This window comes from Bactrocera tryoni, chromosome 5 (genome assembly GCF_016617805.1).
Source record: "Bactrocera tryoni isolate S06 chromosome 5, CSIRO_BtryS06_freeze2, whole genome shotgun sequence".
NCBI classification, from domain to species: Eukaryota; Metazoa; Arthropoda; class Insecta; order Diptera; family Tephritidae; genus Bactrocera; species Bactrocera tryoni.
Genome location: NC_052503.1, coordinates 17,717,854 through 17,736,385, shown reverse-complemented (window position 1 = coordinate 17,736,385; position 18,532 = coordinate 17,717,854). Strand labels below are relative to the sequence as shown.

At 37.5% G+C, this 18,532-nt stretch overlaps 1 protein-coding gene across 2 annotated transcripts in view; it reads left to right on the top strand.

Moving 5' to 3' along the window:
- Positions 1 to 18,532, top strand: part of LOC120778048 (ecdysone-induced protein 78C) — a 228,769-nt gene that overhangs the window by 62,781 nt on the left and 147,456 nt on the right. For both annotated transcript variants that reach the window (XM_040109723.1, XM_040109724.1), the window contains 2 exons: positions 5,018 to 5,142; positions 5,270 to 5,411. In XM_040109723.1, the coding sequence (XP_039965657.1) occupies positions 5,018 to 5,142; positions 5,270 to 5,411 (267 nt within the window). The remainder of the gene's footprint in view (positions 1 to 5,017; positions 5,143 to 5,269; positions 5,412 to 18,532) is intronic.

Here is an 18,532-nt window from a genome sequence, read left to right as displayed (position 1 = left end):
TATATATTCGATCGATAGCTAGCTTTTTCCGATAACTGTTTCAATGGAAAGATCCAAGATTAAGTATAATCAATCGCTTATTCCAAAACTGCAACTAAATATACAACTTTCGTTTATCTTCACAGTTTGTAAAATCCTTGTTGAAGTAGTCTCATTTATGCTTTTCCAAAGTAGGAAAAGCGTTATAGAAGAGATCTTTTTATATTAGTTTAAATTTTAAAGCTCTAAATTTGCCAGCGAGTTGCAAAATAGAGTAAAATAAAGAAGTTATCAATGTCAAATCATTTCAAAACTAGTAACTTTCGATTTCCTACAGGGTATTGCATTTCCATTTGTGCAAGAGTCTGCCTTCGCTGTTGCGATTTTTTACTTTTTCCATGGTCCGTGGTTTACCTTAAATAGTAAATTTGCCACTTAAGTGGGATTTACTACAGCTGTAACAGCAATAATGCTGAAAAGTACCCCAAGGAAAAGTTTGATGGGCAAAGCTGATATGCTACTTTGTGGCACGAATTAAGTAGCAGCGAAGGCGGACTGCACGCGTACACGTGGCTGTGGCTGGTTTATGGAATTAAGAGTGAAGCAATATCGCTGGAGGAAAAATCAGCAAATATACGCCGCGAGTGGGTTTTGCTTTAACTGTTATTTCCATATTTTGCTAAGTTTAAAAATCATGAAGACAGAAACAGCAATAGCTTCATACTTTGTGAGCTGAGTAAACAATTTCGATTCGGTTGTTATTTATCAGTGTTGGAGTTCTGAGAAGTCGTGGTTAACTTCAAAGGGTTCGGCTAATTTAGAAGCTTGAGATTCCATTTTTAATTGGCGTTTTCACTCATTTACGGCATATTTACTCGAAAACAGTAGCGTGATTACAGATTATTTTTTCGAAAATTATCTAAAAGTTCAAGGTCTCAAATCTATGTTGGATCAGTGCATTTGTTTTGTAGTAAAACCTATCCTTCAAATGACACGTGTAAAATTTGGAGGTGAGCATCCAGAGATACCAAGGGAACGCATTCGAAACATGGATCCAAGGTTCTTTATCCTGTGCAGCCATTTTGCAGGTATTCTGGAGTTTCAGGCTCCATGTAGCAGAACCGAGTTTATACCTGTTTGTAAAATGGGCGGAAAACTACCTCAGTCGTTTTCGAGCCGTCGGTGTACTATCCCTAAGCAGTAGCTTGAGAACGGAATCGTTCCTTTCAGACTTACTGCTGAAGGGAACCTTGAACTTCTTAGTGAAGATTTTCACTTTGGTTAATGCTGTCCCTTGGGAGAAGAGCCAATGGTTTCACCACTTACGTACTGCATGCGTTGGGTAGAGTTTATCTTATCTCTGGTAAACCCTTCTGCTGTCATTTGGAGGAGTGAGTGTTTGACAATCTGACCAATTACTAGGTGAAGCGATGCGAGACCAGCATGACTTTAATTGCCGCCGTCGGACATGTGTGTGTACCCGACAGTCAGATACAGGCAAGTCCTTGCAGCTTCTATAGTTGAAGTCATACCGAATTCTGCAATGCTTTCGGAATCCAAGCCACCGCTCCATATATAATAATCGGTCGCACGGGCATGGTGTACAACCACCTGCCAATCCTTGGCTTATAGCGTCAAGATGTACCAGCTAGCCGATTGCAAACCAAAGGTGACTTAGTAGCTTTGCTGCTTCCACCGCATAGTAGAATCCAGGACCAAGTATTAGTCATCTATATGCCTCTGCTCTCAAGGGTTAGTTTCCTGAGGCCAGGAAACAGGACGATGGTCGTCTTCGTGGAGTTTATAGTCAGCCCAACCCCTCTTCACCATTCTTTTCCAGCTATGATTACAATGCCATCCGCATATCCTTGAGAGTTGGTTCTATTGTTAGTTAATTAGTTGGGTTAATTGAATTTTGCTTCCTTTGCTATTCGGACAACAAGCAACATTAATCGTGCCAAAATCTCAGACTAATAAAAATTAAGATATCTTTCATTTATGAGCGTTGATTATAATTTGGTTGGATTTTGAAAGTGTTAAAGCTTATTAAATTGACAGGGTAGTAAAAAATGTTCGGTAAAGCTGACAGGGAATTTCTTTGAAAGTAAAAGATGGAAACAGGAAGCTCACCAACACAAAATAAAAATATGAAGATATCAAGAAAATTTCTTTGAATATCAGTTTTTTCTTCAAAATGCAACATTGGTCTAAGTTTCAAAAAATTTATTGAAGCTAAAGCAGATTCATTTCGAACTTGCCTCTATAAAAGAGCAAAATGACCGCATAAATTCACATGTGAGAGTAAAACAAAAGCCAAGCTCGTTACTGCTTTGAGCTGTCATTAGTCACGTGTCACGATGACAATCAACATCCATTGCAGTATACGCATACAACAATAAAAACAACGATAACTTAGTAGCAAGAAAAGCAATTGGAAGAAAGCAACGTCTACGTGAATTATTACACATCAATATCAATTACTAGCGAGAGCGCACGCGCGGATGTGAAGCAAACGCATAACACGGAAGATGAGAATATTGCGGAAGAAAAATGGAAAGTGAAAATTAATGGTGGAAAATAAATCACGTTCATGTATTAGCGCATAGCTAACGGATATGCTGTAATACATGGGTGAATAAGTGTTTCGCAGCTTTCCCCTGCAGCTGACAGTGCGTATGAGCAACATTTGCCACAGGTACTTCCGTGTGTACTTCCGTATGTCCATTGATACTTATCTATGTAGTTGTAGACTTACATGAAGTGGCCAGCACTTCGCCAATTGATTAATTAGGTTTTATTTATACACACAAATCTCACTGGTGGATTGGAAACGGCAATAATGCTTGCAATTAGTTGATTAAAGAAATTGCGGTTCTTGTTATAACAACATGAATATCAATTTTGGAATATAAGTGAAATTTTAATAAATCAATAATTCGAATTTTTCTAAGTAATTAATGGAGTTGCTGTTAATACTATATTCCGAACTCAACTGAATTACTGAAGTAGTAAATGGATCTTGGGAGAATATTTTTATATATCCATTGAGACAATCCTTTTGCTTCAAGAATGTTTACTGAGTTATCCGTTTTTTTGTATGGAATAATCACGGCATTCGCAGCTTTTACTAAAAAAAATTTAATTTCAGGTATTCGGTTAAAACTTTCCAGCTAAACTTCGTTGAAAAAATTGGCAAACAAGAAAAAGCGTTTTCAAGCGGTTTTTGTGTCATTGAAATTTTGTTTTCAATCACTTTGGGGTCATTTCAAGGCTGCTTTGAAGCATTTCGATGTCATTTCAGTATTTTTTCTGATCTATGCTGTGGCTATTTTTTCTGGTTTTCAGAGCTGTTATGGGATGCAATGGATAAATTTAACTTATTTCAGATACAATATAATGTGCCTATTTAGATCCCTACAAAGCTTTTTAGGGACAGTTTATGGAATCAGATGGTACAATTTAGGTAAAATTTTTTATACACCCAAGATCAAATTTGACCCGAACTGGTTCATATAAACTGCGCGCATAAGCCGAATCGAAAAAGAAAATGTGTTTTAACTGCAAATTTCAAACAGTGTGAGTAAAGCAGCTATCTGTTTACAACGCGAAAAGTTTTTCTGGCGATTTTTACCTTGGAAAAAGTTGTATAACTATTTTGCTTGAAGTTTTGTAGAATCGTTTGAAAACTTTTTCACTAACACAAGTAATTGACTGGCATGAAGCGCTCAGTGAAGATAATGAATTCATCAGTCACATGTCAGTCCAGGTCAAATTTGATCAGATGATATATGTATTTTAATTTACGTCTTTCCGCCTATTTACTAGAAATCTCTGAAGGTAGTGAATTCATTAGCCATATGTCAGTCCGGGTCAAATTTGATCAGATGAAACATATACATACATATGTATGTATTTCAATGTTAGTGTTTTCGACTATTTTATGGAAGTTTTTCCTATTTGTTGTCATTTTGAAATATTTCGCTAATTTTAATTTTTCGGAATAGGTGGCAACTCTGTACCAGATATTTTTTTTATATTATATTTATATAACCAACTAATCTTAAACCGGATATAGATCCGCTTAGAATTTAAGCGGTTACATGGGCTTCCCCGCTTAAAAACAGCCTTTTTTCAACAATTTTTTTCTCATATAAAAAACGAAATATTTTATTATAATTACACACTATTAACAGTGAATTTCTGGAAATATTTTAAAATCGGCCATTGTGACGCCATTTCCGGTGACCCCTCGGAAAAAAGATGCGCCTGCTTTGGCAGGATAACTCCTTAGAGGATCATCTAAAGTGAAAAAATATGTGTTTTTGTTAAAACCTTAACTTAGAACTTGGACGAAGGAAAAATACTGAAAATTGGATTTTTGGTAGACATTTTTACAAAAAAAAAAATAAAATTTCGCGACATTTATTTTTTCAAATAGTTGTAATCGAAAAAAAGTCCTTCATCCAAGTCTTTAAGAAAGATATCTCAAAGACCTGTGTAAAATTTCATGAAGATCAGTTGAGTAGTGCTCGAGAAATCTTGCCAACCGACTTCAAGAACACATTTTCGAGAAAAACGGGTTAAAGACGGCGCACTTAGCCTAGCTAGCCGCGAACGCACAACTTCTCAAAGCTGTATCTCCGAAACTATTTCTCCGATCAACTTGAAAACTTAGAACAATAGTCTAGAGGTGTTGTAGAATTTGATAAGGCAATAAAAAAAATCGATTTGTTGAAACGCGTAAACCCATGATGCCTAAAAGCACAGCCTGCCTGAAATTTCTTATCGACTGTTAAAACAACATACTGATTTTAACATGCATTGCTCTGCTAAGAAGAGCTATTTTTCCATAAATTTGTTACCATATTAAGGAATTCTATTACAAGACCTATTTTTTCCAAATCACGTCTTCGATGCTCGCTGGTACGACTTATGCACCGACCATTTACTTTATTATAAGCATTAAATTTTAATTTATTTTTTTTTTTTGTAATCAACTAACTGCAACATTAAACACTCGTGTGCACTACAATTACAGATCAGCAATTTGCCATAGCGGACTCCAATTCCAACAGCGTTACGAAATCATTTGTGCCGTGCAAAGTTTGTGGCGACAAGGCGTCCGGCTACCATTATGGTGTAACCTCGTGCGAGGGTTGTAAGGTGAGACAAACACACACACATACACCGACACATAAACAATTGAAATAGGAAAACACCAAAAACAAAAAATATGATTTTTCTATTTTTTTGCTTTTAAATTAATTCCGATTTACTATTCATTTTGCAGGGTTTCTTTCGTCGCAGCATACAAAAACAAATCGAATATCGTTGCCTGCGTGATGGTAAATGTCTGGTGATACGTTTGAATCGTAATCGTTGCCAATATTGTCGCTTCAAGAAATGCCTCTCGGCGGGCATGAGTCGAGACTGTAAGTAAAACCGAAACGAAAAAAATCTATTTTAAAATAATACATTTTCAATTGTATATTTGTCCATTTGGTCTGCCATAGTATTAAGTTTATATATTGCCCCTTGCCTCCCCCGCAACCCTCGTGCAATGTCTTGCGCAGGCGCCGCGAGCGATCACATTTTTCATTTATATATCTTCGATACTCAAATAACCGCGCCGCACCACGCTTGCCTGCTGTCTGCCACCCGCTTCCGCCAACATGACCCGTTGTCACTTGGTCCATCTGTCCGTTCACTTTTCCGCCGTTCGTTCGCTTGGTCGCCTGCCTGTTTGTTTGGCTGGCGCGCTGTAAAGAGTCAAATGGAGTCAAGCAACTGTCACAAGGTGACAAAAGTGCATGACGGCGTCGTTGTTGGCGGAAAATTACCTATTGGAAAATCGTGCCAAAGCACTGACATATCAACGAGTATCAACAGAAAAAAAATTAAATAAGAAATCCATTAAAATGTCACAGCCTCTTATTTACAGTCGACTATTTCAATGGAAACAACAACACCAAAAATATTTATTTATAAATCCTTTCATGTCGTAAATTAAAGTTTCAGTTTGTACCGTTTTGTCTTAGTTTTGTCAATGATAACTTTATTAGCCAACATTTTGGACATATGCAATATCGCTTCGTGTCATTGTAGAATACAAGCATAATCGTACATAACCTCACTTTAATGGTAAAAATTCAAAAAATGTTAATTGCGGTAGGTCTATTTTGTATACCCATTATAGTGTGCTGCCACACGTTTGCCATTTTTGGGTTAAAAATGTGTAATAATAATACTCGTAGGTTTGTTGTATAATATGCTGGAAAAAAGACTGAAAGAAATTTTGAAAAAAATAAAAAACAAAATTATGAGAAAAGTAAAAAAAAAATTTGAAAAAAAAAATTATGAAAAAAGTTTTGAAAAAAAAATTATGAAAATTATGAAAAAAAAATCTACAGCAAATTAGAAATATTTTCATGGTATCCTTGAGATTTTATATATCAACAAGGATGAATTGAGAAACTAACTAAATATTTGGATTTAAGTTTTCGATAATACCACTTATCAAATTTAACGCGGAGTGATTAAAAAACAACAAATAAAATTTCATTTTCGTACATTTGTTATAAGTCGTTTGGCTCGGTTTGGTTTTTCCGGTTTCGGCTCATTTTAGGAGCGCTATTCGCGAGATTGCTGACAGTTCTGACTGCCATCATATTCAAAAATCCACGTCTTGTCACCATCACGTCAATAATATCTTTTTGCCACCTCTCTACTCAAAGTTGTTTTTGCAAAAGATTTAAGTCTTCCGGTAGAAGTCTAGCATTGACACGCCTTATACTTAAAACTGCAACGAAAACATTAATAAAAATATTAAACATAACAATTACTAAAACTTTAAACAAAAACTAGTTAGCCCATAAGAGATATTGAGATTATATGCTATTTCTCTGATTTCAATACGACGATCCGCAGCATTGTTTCTATAACTTTTTCAATGTTAACGGCTTTAATGGCGGTGGATGAACGATAAGCATGAGGGAATATTTCGATAAAAATGTGAATGCTTCGTGTCACTCAAATACTTGTGATCCAAAACTTACACATTAAAAACAGTTTCATCTATCTAGGAAGAAGACATTTATCCGCACGAAGTTTAAATTGACTACTCCTGTTTAAATTTGATCAGCTGATCCATTTGACAAAAATTAATTTTTCATGCAAATTAGTGTTCTGTAGAAAAAAAAGAGGAATATGAAAAAAAATGTAGTTAAATAATACTTAAATAATCCCATCCTCTGAAAATTTTATGTTTTACGTATTTTCTTCTTGTTTAAAAAAATATATTTAGCTATATTTATGTTGTCAAGAGCTTTATGAAATTTTTACCATAGCTGAGGCTGTGTTGTTTAAGTCGATCCGAGGCCAATAAGCATTTTTATATTATATTACCTTGCACATCATACACGAAGTTCACCAGACATTAAATCAACTAATGTGAACCAAGACAATTAAATAATTAATTTTAATTTCGTAGTGCTAATCAATAATCGTATATAAAAAACAAATCTACCAAAGAACTAGAAAGGACATCATTACAACTATAATACTCCTTTTTTTATAGAAAGCGTGAAAGTAAAAATATCGAAGTCAAATTTCTCATCGCATTCAAAATGGCTCCCTGTCAGAAAAGTTTAGTCAAACCAAAGCAATTGCTTTGATTGTTATTTTACATCTGTTTAGGACAAAACTTTTGGACTTATTTAGCGTTGATAAGAGTAAAATTTGTGATCCTTTTTCATCATTTCGTCTTCTGTGTCACTGAATTGCCAGTTCAGCGTCATTAAAATTGACATAATGCAAACCACATATTAGCCTAAAATGTGTCATCAAAACTATTGGATATTAAAGTGGTCCGAATATTTTATTGCATTCAAATAATAGTTGATCGAAAGTGAATATGTTTTGTGTTTTGTTCTATGTGGAAAATTATATAGACTATTATAAAAAATGTTTTCATGATTTGATGCATTTTTATTTTGAAGATATTTAACAAAAAAATACTTTCTCGAGACGGAACACTATCTACAGATAACTAGATTGGGCTAGGTTGGTGGTGATGACTGATCTTGAGAGATCACATATGGCATCTAATATATAGCCCTTTGTGAAGCCATAGAAAATAGAAATCATGTGTTCGAACTTATAAATTACCTCCAAAACGCGAGACAGTAAAGAAGGAAGTGTTGAGTGTTTCCACCTCGTCTTCTTTCATACAGCTTCTGCAGATTTCGTCTGGATGGCATGTACCGATGGTGGCCCAGCGTAGGTCAAGCTCCCTCGAAGCCCAGTTATCTAGTAGAAGAACGCAGGAAGCTACGGAGGCACCGACCCGCTCCCATTGTATTTCACAGTCTTATCACAAAGAGACTCGATGCCCTGGATAACGAGATTAGGCAAAGCTAATGTCGCCGCCCTGCGATCTGAGTGGATGCGCACTTCTCTAAAGGAGGCTGCATTCGGCAGTAGTAAATCTACTGCTACCTTAATGGCTGACACTCCGACTTGGAAAACACTGCAATAGTCAGGAATTCTGAAGCTGGAGTTGATGGAGAGCTTCTGACAGTAAACCCCTCCACCAACCATCCCCCAAGATTTCACCCATCCGTAAAGAAATTAACTCTCCCTTTCCGCCAACGGATTCTCCCATGCCGGTAAATTGGCAGAGAAGCCGCCATAGTTTGATTACTAACTGCATGATCCAAGATATTCGGTCACGTGTTCATTTGGGAACCCAGATTCTCTAATGATAAGTGCCATGGTTGGAGTTGGCCTTAGTGCACCACACATGCTGATGGGCGCCGTCTGTTGAACAGTTTCGAGTTTCTTTGCATGTGTGATCTTTTCTAGAGTCCTCCACCACATAAAGGCTCCAAAGAACATAATGCGTTTGACTATGGTGTTGTAGAGCCAAAGGACCACTTTCGGTGAGAGACCCCATCTTTTGCCAATGGCTGCTGTACAGTTTTATAAGGCAATAGATGCATTTTTTTCTCTTCGATATTTGGCTTCCAAGAAAGCTTCCTATCCATAATGAAGCTGAAATATTTTACTGTATCCGCCGTTTGCAGACGGCCTAATAAGATATGAAGGTAATTATCATAGAATGTGTGCAAAAATATGACAATAAAGTACTATTAGTTTGTGGGTAAGAAAATCCCAAATATACTTGTAAACATACATTAGGGTGTGTTGAGATTTATATGAGAATTGGCAGAGGTATTTATCAAAATTTCAAAACAAAAACAGTCTGATTATTGTCTTGGTCAAATTATAGCTCAATTTTAACTCAATTTGTCTAACAAAAGGTCTAGATAAAATAGGTTTAGTATAAAGAAATCCATTATTTCTACATTAAATTTAAAGTTATATGCAGCAGATTTAGCGTATCTCGATTTAGGTCGAGTAGGCGGTGCTTTGTTTTTGCTGCTATTTTGAAAGTAATTTCATCTCTTAGAACCATTCGCCCCTAAAAGCAAAAAAATGTGACAATCGGTTTTCATAAGTTTCTCTTGAGGCAAATTTCTTATCAGTAGAATAATTCGCTATGGAGAGGATCACTTATTACCAGGACTGGAATATAAGGTGGATGCATATGAGCCTCAAAACCCCAGGTTTTCAAATTGTTTATGCATCCATAGCATACTTTCCCAGGCCGACCGCAGGTGCTTTAATTATTTTATTTAATCCTGGTCTTCTTTTCGAGGTTCGAAATCTAACGAATAGAAGGGTAATTTTTATTTAGGATTTTTTTTATTGGAAATGCACTTGGACGTAACTTGATGTAACCACTCGACCTCAAATGTTCCGCCCAAAAATTAAATAAAGCTATGAGTAATACCTGAAGACAGTTGATGAGTTAATATGGCACTCAATGCGAGTCAAGAATTTACATTCCTAGTTTCCACACACGCTTATGTTAAGAACAATTCATGGCCTACAAATCCATATACATATACATATGTATATGCGTATACGTATATATGAATGCATACAGATGTAAGTTTATCATCCAGTTGGAGCATTACGTAAGACCTACCGACCAGGAAGGATGTCGCAAGCTGCAAACATAAAGATAACAGCAAAGCGACAAAGGAAAGTGTGGAATGCGAGGCAAAACGCGGCCAAAAGCTGCAGAGGCGGAATTAAGGCGAGTGAAGAAGTCAAAAACTGAAAACGTGCAACATGTGGGTGTGCTACATATGTATACATATATGTACATACATTCACATAGTCACATGCAACTATTGTTGCATGAATTCGCAGACGCGCAATGAGAGCATCGAAGCAATCAAATGAACACCGAACTAAAAAAAGGAAATAAAAATTCCGCTTAACCGGTGAAGTAAAAACGAAGAGGCTGAAAGCACAAAATGAAAAACTATTTCCGTTAATGTTTACAGGGTGGTCGCCTTATGAGCAACCTTGTTTTCTTTGTTTGGTAACTAAGGAATCTTAGGATCAAAGCTTTGAATGTAAGATTCGAATGATCCAAAACTTATATTCCTTTCCAATATATATCAAAAGTTCAATGAATTCCATCTTTATTTTTCTGTTCGAGTCAATAAGCCAGAACAAGCCAATATTCACTAAGTTTAGTGCTGCTTCGTTTCGAAACAGAGAGGAGGACCGTTCCTTATAGACGGTAGTGTTTTATAATCAAAGTATTTTATACATAAAATATTAACCCCGTTTTTAGTTGTGTTTATTTTTTTCAAACATTAAAAAAACACAATATTGCAAAATAAAAAATCGGGATCCCGAAATCGTAATTTTAAAATCCCGAAATTCCGGGATTAATAAAATGTGACATTTAAAGAAATACTCGAATAATATTTCAAAGGCTCATACTGAACCTTTGTGGTATCCCGAAATTGCAAATTTAAAATCCCGAAATGTCCGGATTGACAAGAATATGGAATATCAAAAAATAACTCGAATATCATTGAAAAAATAATTTTTAATCAAACGCTTACATGAACGTTTGCAGGATCCCGAAATCATAAATTTCAAATCCCGAAATATCGGGATTGCTGAAAAGGCGGGCTCAAAAAAATGTTAGAATAATGTTTTAGATTTCGCTTTCAATCAAAACATTCCCACTGTAGCTTTGCGGGATCCCGAAACCATAAATTTAAAATCCCGAGATTTCGGAATTGATAAAATATATGTGAATTTAAAAACTAATGGATTACTATTAAAAATAATTTTCTTTCAAAACACTCACCCTGTACATTTACGAGATCCCGAAATTATAAATCTAAAATCATGGAATTTCGGGTTTCATAAAGACGTGGAATTAAAAAAAATTGTTACTCGAAAAATCACTTGCATTCAAAACGTGCACCCTGTACGTTTGCACTCCAAGCACGTGTGATTGATTGTTGATGCTGCAGCGGGTTCGTACGTGTACGCCTGCGGATGATAGTGCCGTTTGTGCAACAAATATCTTTAAATGCAACGTGAGGTCTGCAACAAATTGCCACATTTACTTTTTTGCCGTCTTATTCTGCATACATTTCAATCAATTTGCAACACAAGTACAACAACAACACAAAAATTGTGCAAAAAATGCGCACATAAAACAACAACTCAAGTGGTGGCATGCAACATAATGCCGCATGCGCTTAGCAAACCAACTGCGAATTGTTTCGTGCAAAGCAAAAACACACATAACGTAGTATATTCATATGTATGTAAGTATGTATATAGCGAACTGTACATGCTGTCATACATTAACCCATTGCTGCACCTTTTCGTAACCTCACGTTAAAGCCATTGGCCTGGCTATTTGGATAAACTTCCTAGACTCTATCTTAGTGCCGTTGCTCGTGTTGCTCGTGCTGCGAGTGTTGCTGTTGTTGTAGAAGCTTTTCCATTTTCTTTTTTCGTCTTACCTTTCAGTTGGCGTCTTACTGCTTTTGTAGTTGTTGTGTTTTGATCTTTTTTTCTTTGTTGCGGTGTAGGCTCTGTAGCGAGCAACTGCTAGGAAACGGTTCATGAACCCCAAAAAATCAAAAACAAAAAAGCAGCGAAACAAAAGACGACAAAAACTGTCTGTTGCACGTACCGCGCAAAACTTGTGTGGGCGGATGGTGCCACTCAAGCGTATAGCTGTCGAAGATAAAGTGATTAACTGAAGTTAACGAACTAAAAGTTGCATTAACTGCAAAGGTAGTAAAGTACAAAGAAATAAATTACCTTCAGTCGATGGTTTTACTAAATTGGTTCGTTGCCGAGGCACTCGTCTTAACAAAGAAGACTTTCTTAATTTAGTGTTGTAATGAACTCGAAGAAAATGTTGATTTTCTTAATTGATTTGGAGAATTTTGCAATTAGTTGGTAGAAGATGGGTTAAAGTTCCTTGATTCTATAAATTTCTAAGGAACAAAATTCATAAGGAAGAGAGAACCCCGAATATCAAATTATTAATTACCGTTAATTTTTTTCCTTCCCCATGTCTTGTTGATAGATTTTTTCCAAAATTACGAACTATTCCCATTAAGTAATCTATGAGGAGCTAAGTTTGAATTCTGTCAAAAATGAGAAGTCCGAAAATAATTTAAATTAAGAAGATCCTTACAGTGATATAAATTTCATGGATACATATGCATTTTCAAAATTATGCTTAACCGTCTCCATTACTAAGGGAAGCATCTTTTCGAGCAATTCCCTGCTAACCTCTTCTAGTTTTCCTAATATCTGCTACCGCTGGGTTTAAGTGAAAATCATATATAATGGGCACACCCAGTGTGACAGTCTAAGTTTATGTGATAAATTCATTGTTACTTACGACCTCGCTTGGATCCATCATACCATCAATAAACACTGGCTCACACAGAAGCTACTCGCGGCGACCTTTCCTCTGCTCTGGTGCCCACAAAGAATATGTGGTTTGGGAGGAGTCGCTGAAGAAGAAGCACAGTAAACTTTTTCACGGAAGGGTCCAAGCTAAAAGGGAAGTATGGAGGGAGAGTAAGGAACTCTCCGTTAATATTAGCTTTAGGATCGGATGGCTCTCCGTTAATATTAGCTTTAGGATCGGATGGCTGTTTTGTTTTTCAGGCAGAAGTGGCTACAATAAAGGTAGAAGTAGACGTACTGTTTCAAAGTGCAATATAGTTCAGATAGATGAAAATTCACTCCAACAGCAGAGCGGCAATACCAGCGGTAAACTAAACTAAATAACAGTGCGCTCAAAAAGTTCAAAGGAAGTCAAGGAGTGTCTAGAAATAGAATACTTCATAGACTTGTTGGGTGTCTAGTCCTTGCGGAATCGCCGGCAGCTGCAAAGCTAATGAGTTTGCCGCAGGGGGTACCTTTAACCCGCTCACATCGGAATGGAACCGCGTGGGATTTCCATTGGCGCATTGTCTTCTAACACTAAACCAATGGACCTCGCGTACGCTTAGTAGGCACTAGTCGACGACCTACTCCTGTGCGATCGCAAAATTCTTTTGGCCTAGAGTAGAACACGGGAGATCTAGGAGATCATCTTGCCGCAAGCATAGGAGTTCTTACTGGACACTGTGCAATAGGCATCGATGTGTTTATGCTAACCATCTCGGAGGACGCTAGTTGTCAACGTTGTATGGAGGAGGGTGAGGTGGAAATATCTAGCCGTTCTCTGCTTCATTGTCCATGCTTTGTAAGACTCAGGTTGAAACATCTCGGCAGTGTTACCTTAGGCAAACCAGAAGATATGGCCATCTCAATTCATTTTTGATAAGCTCAAACCGCTTTGCCGATTTTTAAGTGATCATAATATCCTTATATATCGCGGTTTTAGATACCACAAGCGACAGACGTTCCATGCTAAGCTGTCCAGGTAAAATTCTAGTTAGGATCGACCTCTTAACACCAAAATCGATCGACCTCAGGACTCAAAGAGTTTTACAACTTTAAAAGAGCAACGATCCTCAATTCTGAGGAAAGATACGAGTTTTGTGTGAAAGGGTTATATTAATTGATTGAATAAGCCCCAGCGGCTACGCTGGCTAGGTCATTTCGTCCGTATGGATGAAAACACTCCAGCTCTGAAAGTATTCGACGCAGTAACCGCCGGGGAAAGCAGTTGGAGATGTCAGATGGAGAAGAACCTGGCTGCACTAGAATATCTCGAATTGGCGCCATATTGCGAAAAGAATAAAGGGCTGGTGCGCTGCTGTTAACTCGACTATAACCGCGTAAGTGGTGTCTACGCCAGTAAAGAATAAGCTCAGAAGGAGTTACATATATGCACTAAAAACGACTTACTACAGTCACCAGGATTGGCAGTGAGTTATAGAGGCTCATAACTCAAGTAAAGTATTGCTTAAAGACTCAAAAATGTATTTGCATCCGAGATGAAGACATACAGTAGCGTCCAAAAGTGAGTTTCCAGCAAACATGCTACTATTTAGAAAGGCGGTCGAGTATTTAGTATACATCTACAAATTAGTTAATGAGTGATGATATGCCAAGGTTACCGTATTACCATTATTAATGCCTCACCCACAAAACACAATCACCTCGAGATCATTAAAAACAAAAATTTGTAACTAACACAAAACATTACGGTAAATACCAATTGCTGTTCAACGTCAAGCTGCGAGAAAAGTGAGCAGCCGCCACAGAGTCTGGTGCGTCTTAAACGTGCAAAAAGTAACTGTATACAAAATAAAAGTAAAATAAAAAAAAAAATAAAATGAAATACAACTTTTGCAATAAATTACGTGTTGATTACATTTTTCTCTTATATTATTACTGGTAGACTACTATTTAAAATATGTCTGCTCATTTGCCTTTGCTGTGCACTCAACCGAAGCCGAGTCAGCAAGTCCGCGCAGCGTCGTCATGCGCAAACGCCGCGCATTCATGTGTTCAAAGCTTGAAAGCATTCACCGCTGTTCATTCAGAATACGCCTGTCAAAGCGCGTCCCACTCTTCGCCTGCCTCGAGGCGTGCTTAGACCCTCAACAGCGGTTGTTGACCAACCGCCGATTAAATAGTCGCGAGTCATCCATGGTTTATCGAATTTAACAATTCCGATGCTCTTAACCCCCCCAAGTGTTGTTTGGTTTTTGGTGTTCTGCTTGTTGTTTTTTTCATTTGTTCATTGTTTTGAGTTGTGCGGTGGTTGCCATTGTGCTGCGATTGGTGTGTCTTGCACTTCCACTCGCGCGTAGACAATTTAATTTGACATGACCCAGTTAGGCGGCTCAGCGGTTTGTCCAACTTGCTCGCTCACTCGCAGGCTCACTTATTATTTTGTCATTGTTGTTTAATTTTGACGTGACTGTAATTGTTTTTCATGTTTTTCTTTTTTTAGTTGGCTTTTGTTGTTGCTCTTTGTATGTTTTGATTTTGAACCAAGTTTATTCTTTCGTTTTGATTGTGTTTTAAATGTTGTAAAGTTTAGCCAAATTTGCTGCAGATGTTTGCGCAATAACTTCTGATGCATGCATATTAGGATGGATCGTCCCTTTGTGCGAATTTTCATATGGAGTATACTTACATATGTGCTGAGTATATTTTATTAAGATGGATTACCTTTAAACCGATTATTAACATTATATTTGTAGGTTTCCTTAACTTTATCTTTCAGAGTTGAGTGATCAAATTTGACCCAGACTGTATTTTAATATAAACATATATTTTCAAGTATTTAATACAATACCACATAACACAAACCTTCTGTGAGAATAGTTGTACCGTCCGTTCTTCTTGTTTTATGGTGTAGAAACCGCTAACGCGGTTATAGCCCAGTTTACAACAGCTCGCCAGTCATTCTTTCTTTTCGCTGTTTGGCGCCAATTGCAGATTGCAAGTGTTATCAGGTCCTTCTCCACCGGATCTTTCCAACGGAGTGGATGTCTTTCTCTTCCTTTGCTTCCCGCCGCGGGTACCTCGTCGAATACACTCAGAACAGGAATGTTTTCATCCATTCGGACGACATGTTCTAGCCAGCGTAGCCGCTCTCTCTTGATTCGCTGAACCATGTCAATGTCATCGTTTAGCTCGTAAAGAACCATAAATCTTCCATAGAACCTATCCCTCGAAAACTCGTAACGTCGATTCATCAGATGTGGTCATCGTCCATATATGTATAGTTGGACGGGTATGATGAGTGACTTGTAAAATTTGTTTCATGTTAAACTTGTTTGGGTGACAATCCACACTAAAATTGTCGGAAACTATAAAGTCAAGTTACGCAAATTCCACGAAATGAAATCAAGCAGGTGTTCGTGAATTCGGCCGCTGGATCTACGGGGGTCGACGAGCTCAGTAAGCATTGGTCGGTAACCAGCACTTGTGGGATTGCAAAAGACTTTTGGCACAATGTGGCACGTAAAAGATCCATTGAATTGGTAGGGGTCCTAACTAGAAACTGTCTGATTGAGGTGAGGAAGATGAGTTAAAAATATCTAGGCACTATCTCCTCCACTACTTCCGTAGACTAAGGTTAAAGCTTCTTGGTTACCATACTTTCTAGGAACTCGGCGATTGGCTGGATTTACTATTAGCCACCTCAAGAAATTTGTGGCAGGCTCTAAATGTTTTTTCGTTCGATATGCAACGGTCTTTTTGATCCATGCCTAAGAGTTTGAGCATCACAACAGCATCTCTTAGATCTCCAAGTCGGGATATTCTGGGTCTCACTAAAAATCAGTACATTAACCTGACCTAACCTAATAACATTCGTTCACATCATTTCAGATGGCTTTATCTCTCATGTTTCATGATTATTTTATAATGGATCAAATTTCTATGAAATCGTTCTTATGTCTTATATCGGGTATAAGTCTCCGGTTCCATTGTTCACAATTGCTTGTTTTATAGAAATCACCCCTCCCACATAGAGCTTATGAGAACCCATTTCCTAATAGAAAAATTAATATCTGAGCAGCGAACAACCGTTTTCAGAAGCTGTATTTTCTGTAATTTCATGTTTGCTCTGGTCTGGGTTTGAACCAAAGAGCTTCAACCCGTCTATTATGCCACACATAATAGCCTACTTCGACAATCTTCGTCCTCGTGTCACAACAATACCCTTAAATAGACTAAGTGGGTCACATGTGTGGCATCCTTCGCAATATGTGATGGCAGATATTGTATATGTGTTCCAATATTGGTCACACAATGTTCATAGCCGACAGACATCCGTGTAGTGGTTGTGCCAGTGATCTATTTTAGTGCTGAAAGAACGCTTGCATGTTGATGAAGTAAATGGATCGACAAACTTGTTTGCCATTTCGTTGAAATCTCTCTTTAACGGGTCACAGCGAAATTCACATCACACATACATATAAACATGAATACATCCATATATACACACATGTGTTTATGTAGGTGCATGAGTACTTATGTCATTGATGTGCTGCGGCTTACACTCATACTTACACACGCGCGGCTTATTGGCCATATCATTAAGATATTCACTTCACACAGCCTGTGGCGTTGCTTTACTCCTATTCCGAGCTAGCATTGTGGGAACTCTTTTCTTTTAGGTCTTTTTGACGCTGCTGCTTTTATTTTATTGTTGCTGGTTACCCATTTTTTCTCTTCTTTGTTTTTGGGGTTATGCTTTTTGCTACATTTTGTTTAATTCTTTTGAACAATTTTTCTATTTATTGTTTCCTCTGGATTGATTTCATAAATCAACAATAGCTGGACGGGGACTGTTATCACGCAGAATAATAATAAAATTTATGGCGAATTTATCCATTGAACCATTTCGAGGTTTCCCTAGAAGCTTCAAATTTCATGGAGAATGTTTATTATCATGAGAAAGAACATTCTTTGGCATTTACTTGTATTTTTTTAATACTATCTCTTTCAAATGTTGGCCGCGGCTACGTCTCAGATGGTCCATTCGTTGAGTCCAATTTGCTATGACCCGTTCAACCATTTCGACTGGTAACTGGCGAATCACAAACCTAGTGTTTTGCTTCAAAGTCTAAATCGAAGCGGCATTGTCCGCATAGACTTTTTGTTGAAGCCAAATATCGCCGAGCTCACAAGCTTCAATTGCAGGCATCAATTAATCGGTTATCATGGTGTTCGGTTATAGATGGTCGCCATTAACGGTTACGTTCTCACAGGCGTCATTTTTAAAGAAATATGGACCGAAATATGGATAATGAGGATTCCACTGGTCAACCAACCACAGCAAAACGTTGTTTTTTTTCAAGATGAAGTGGCAGCTCTTGAATCTCTTCACGTTGCTCTTTGTCCCAAACGCGGCAATTTAACTTGTTTGCATGTCCATTGAGCCAGAAATGGTTCTCATCGATGAACAAAATTTGGCTAGAGAACGTCGGATACTCTTGGAACTTTTGAAGAACCCATAGAGGCATGCGATGTCGTATGGGAAGATCGAAGGTCTTCAATTATAACACAAGCTGTATTTTATACGTTTTCAATTTAAGATCTCGACGTAAAATGCGCCAAGTCGTTCTACACGTCAGTTCGAGTTGCTGCGAACGGTGCCGAATCGACCTTCCACGGTCTTCGTACACATTCTCAGCTACGGCTGCGATATTTTCTTCACTGCGTGCTG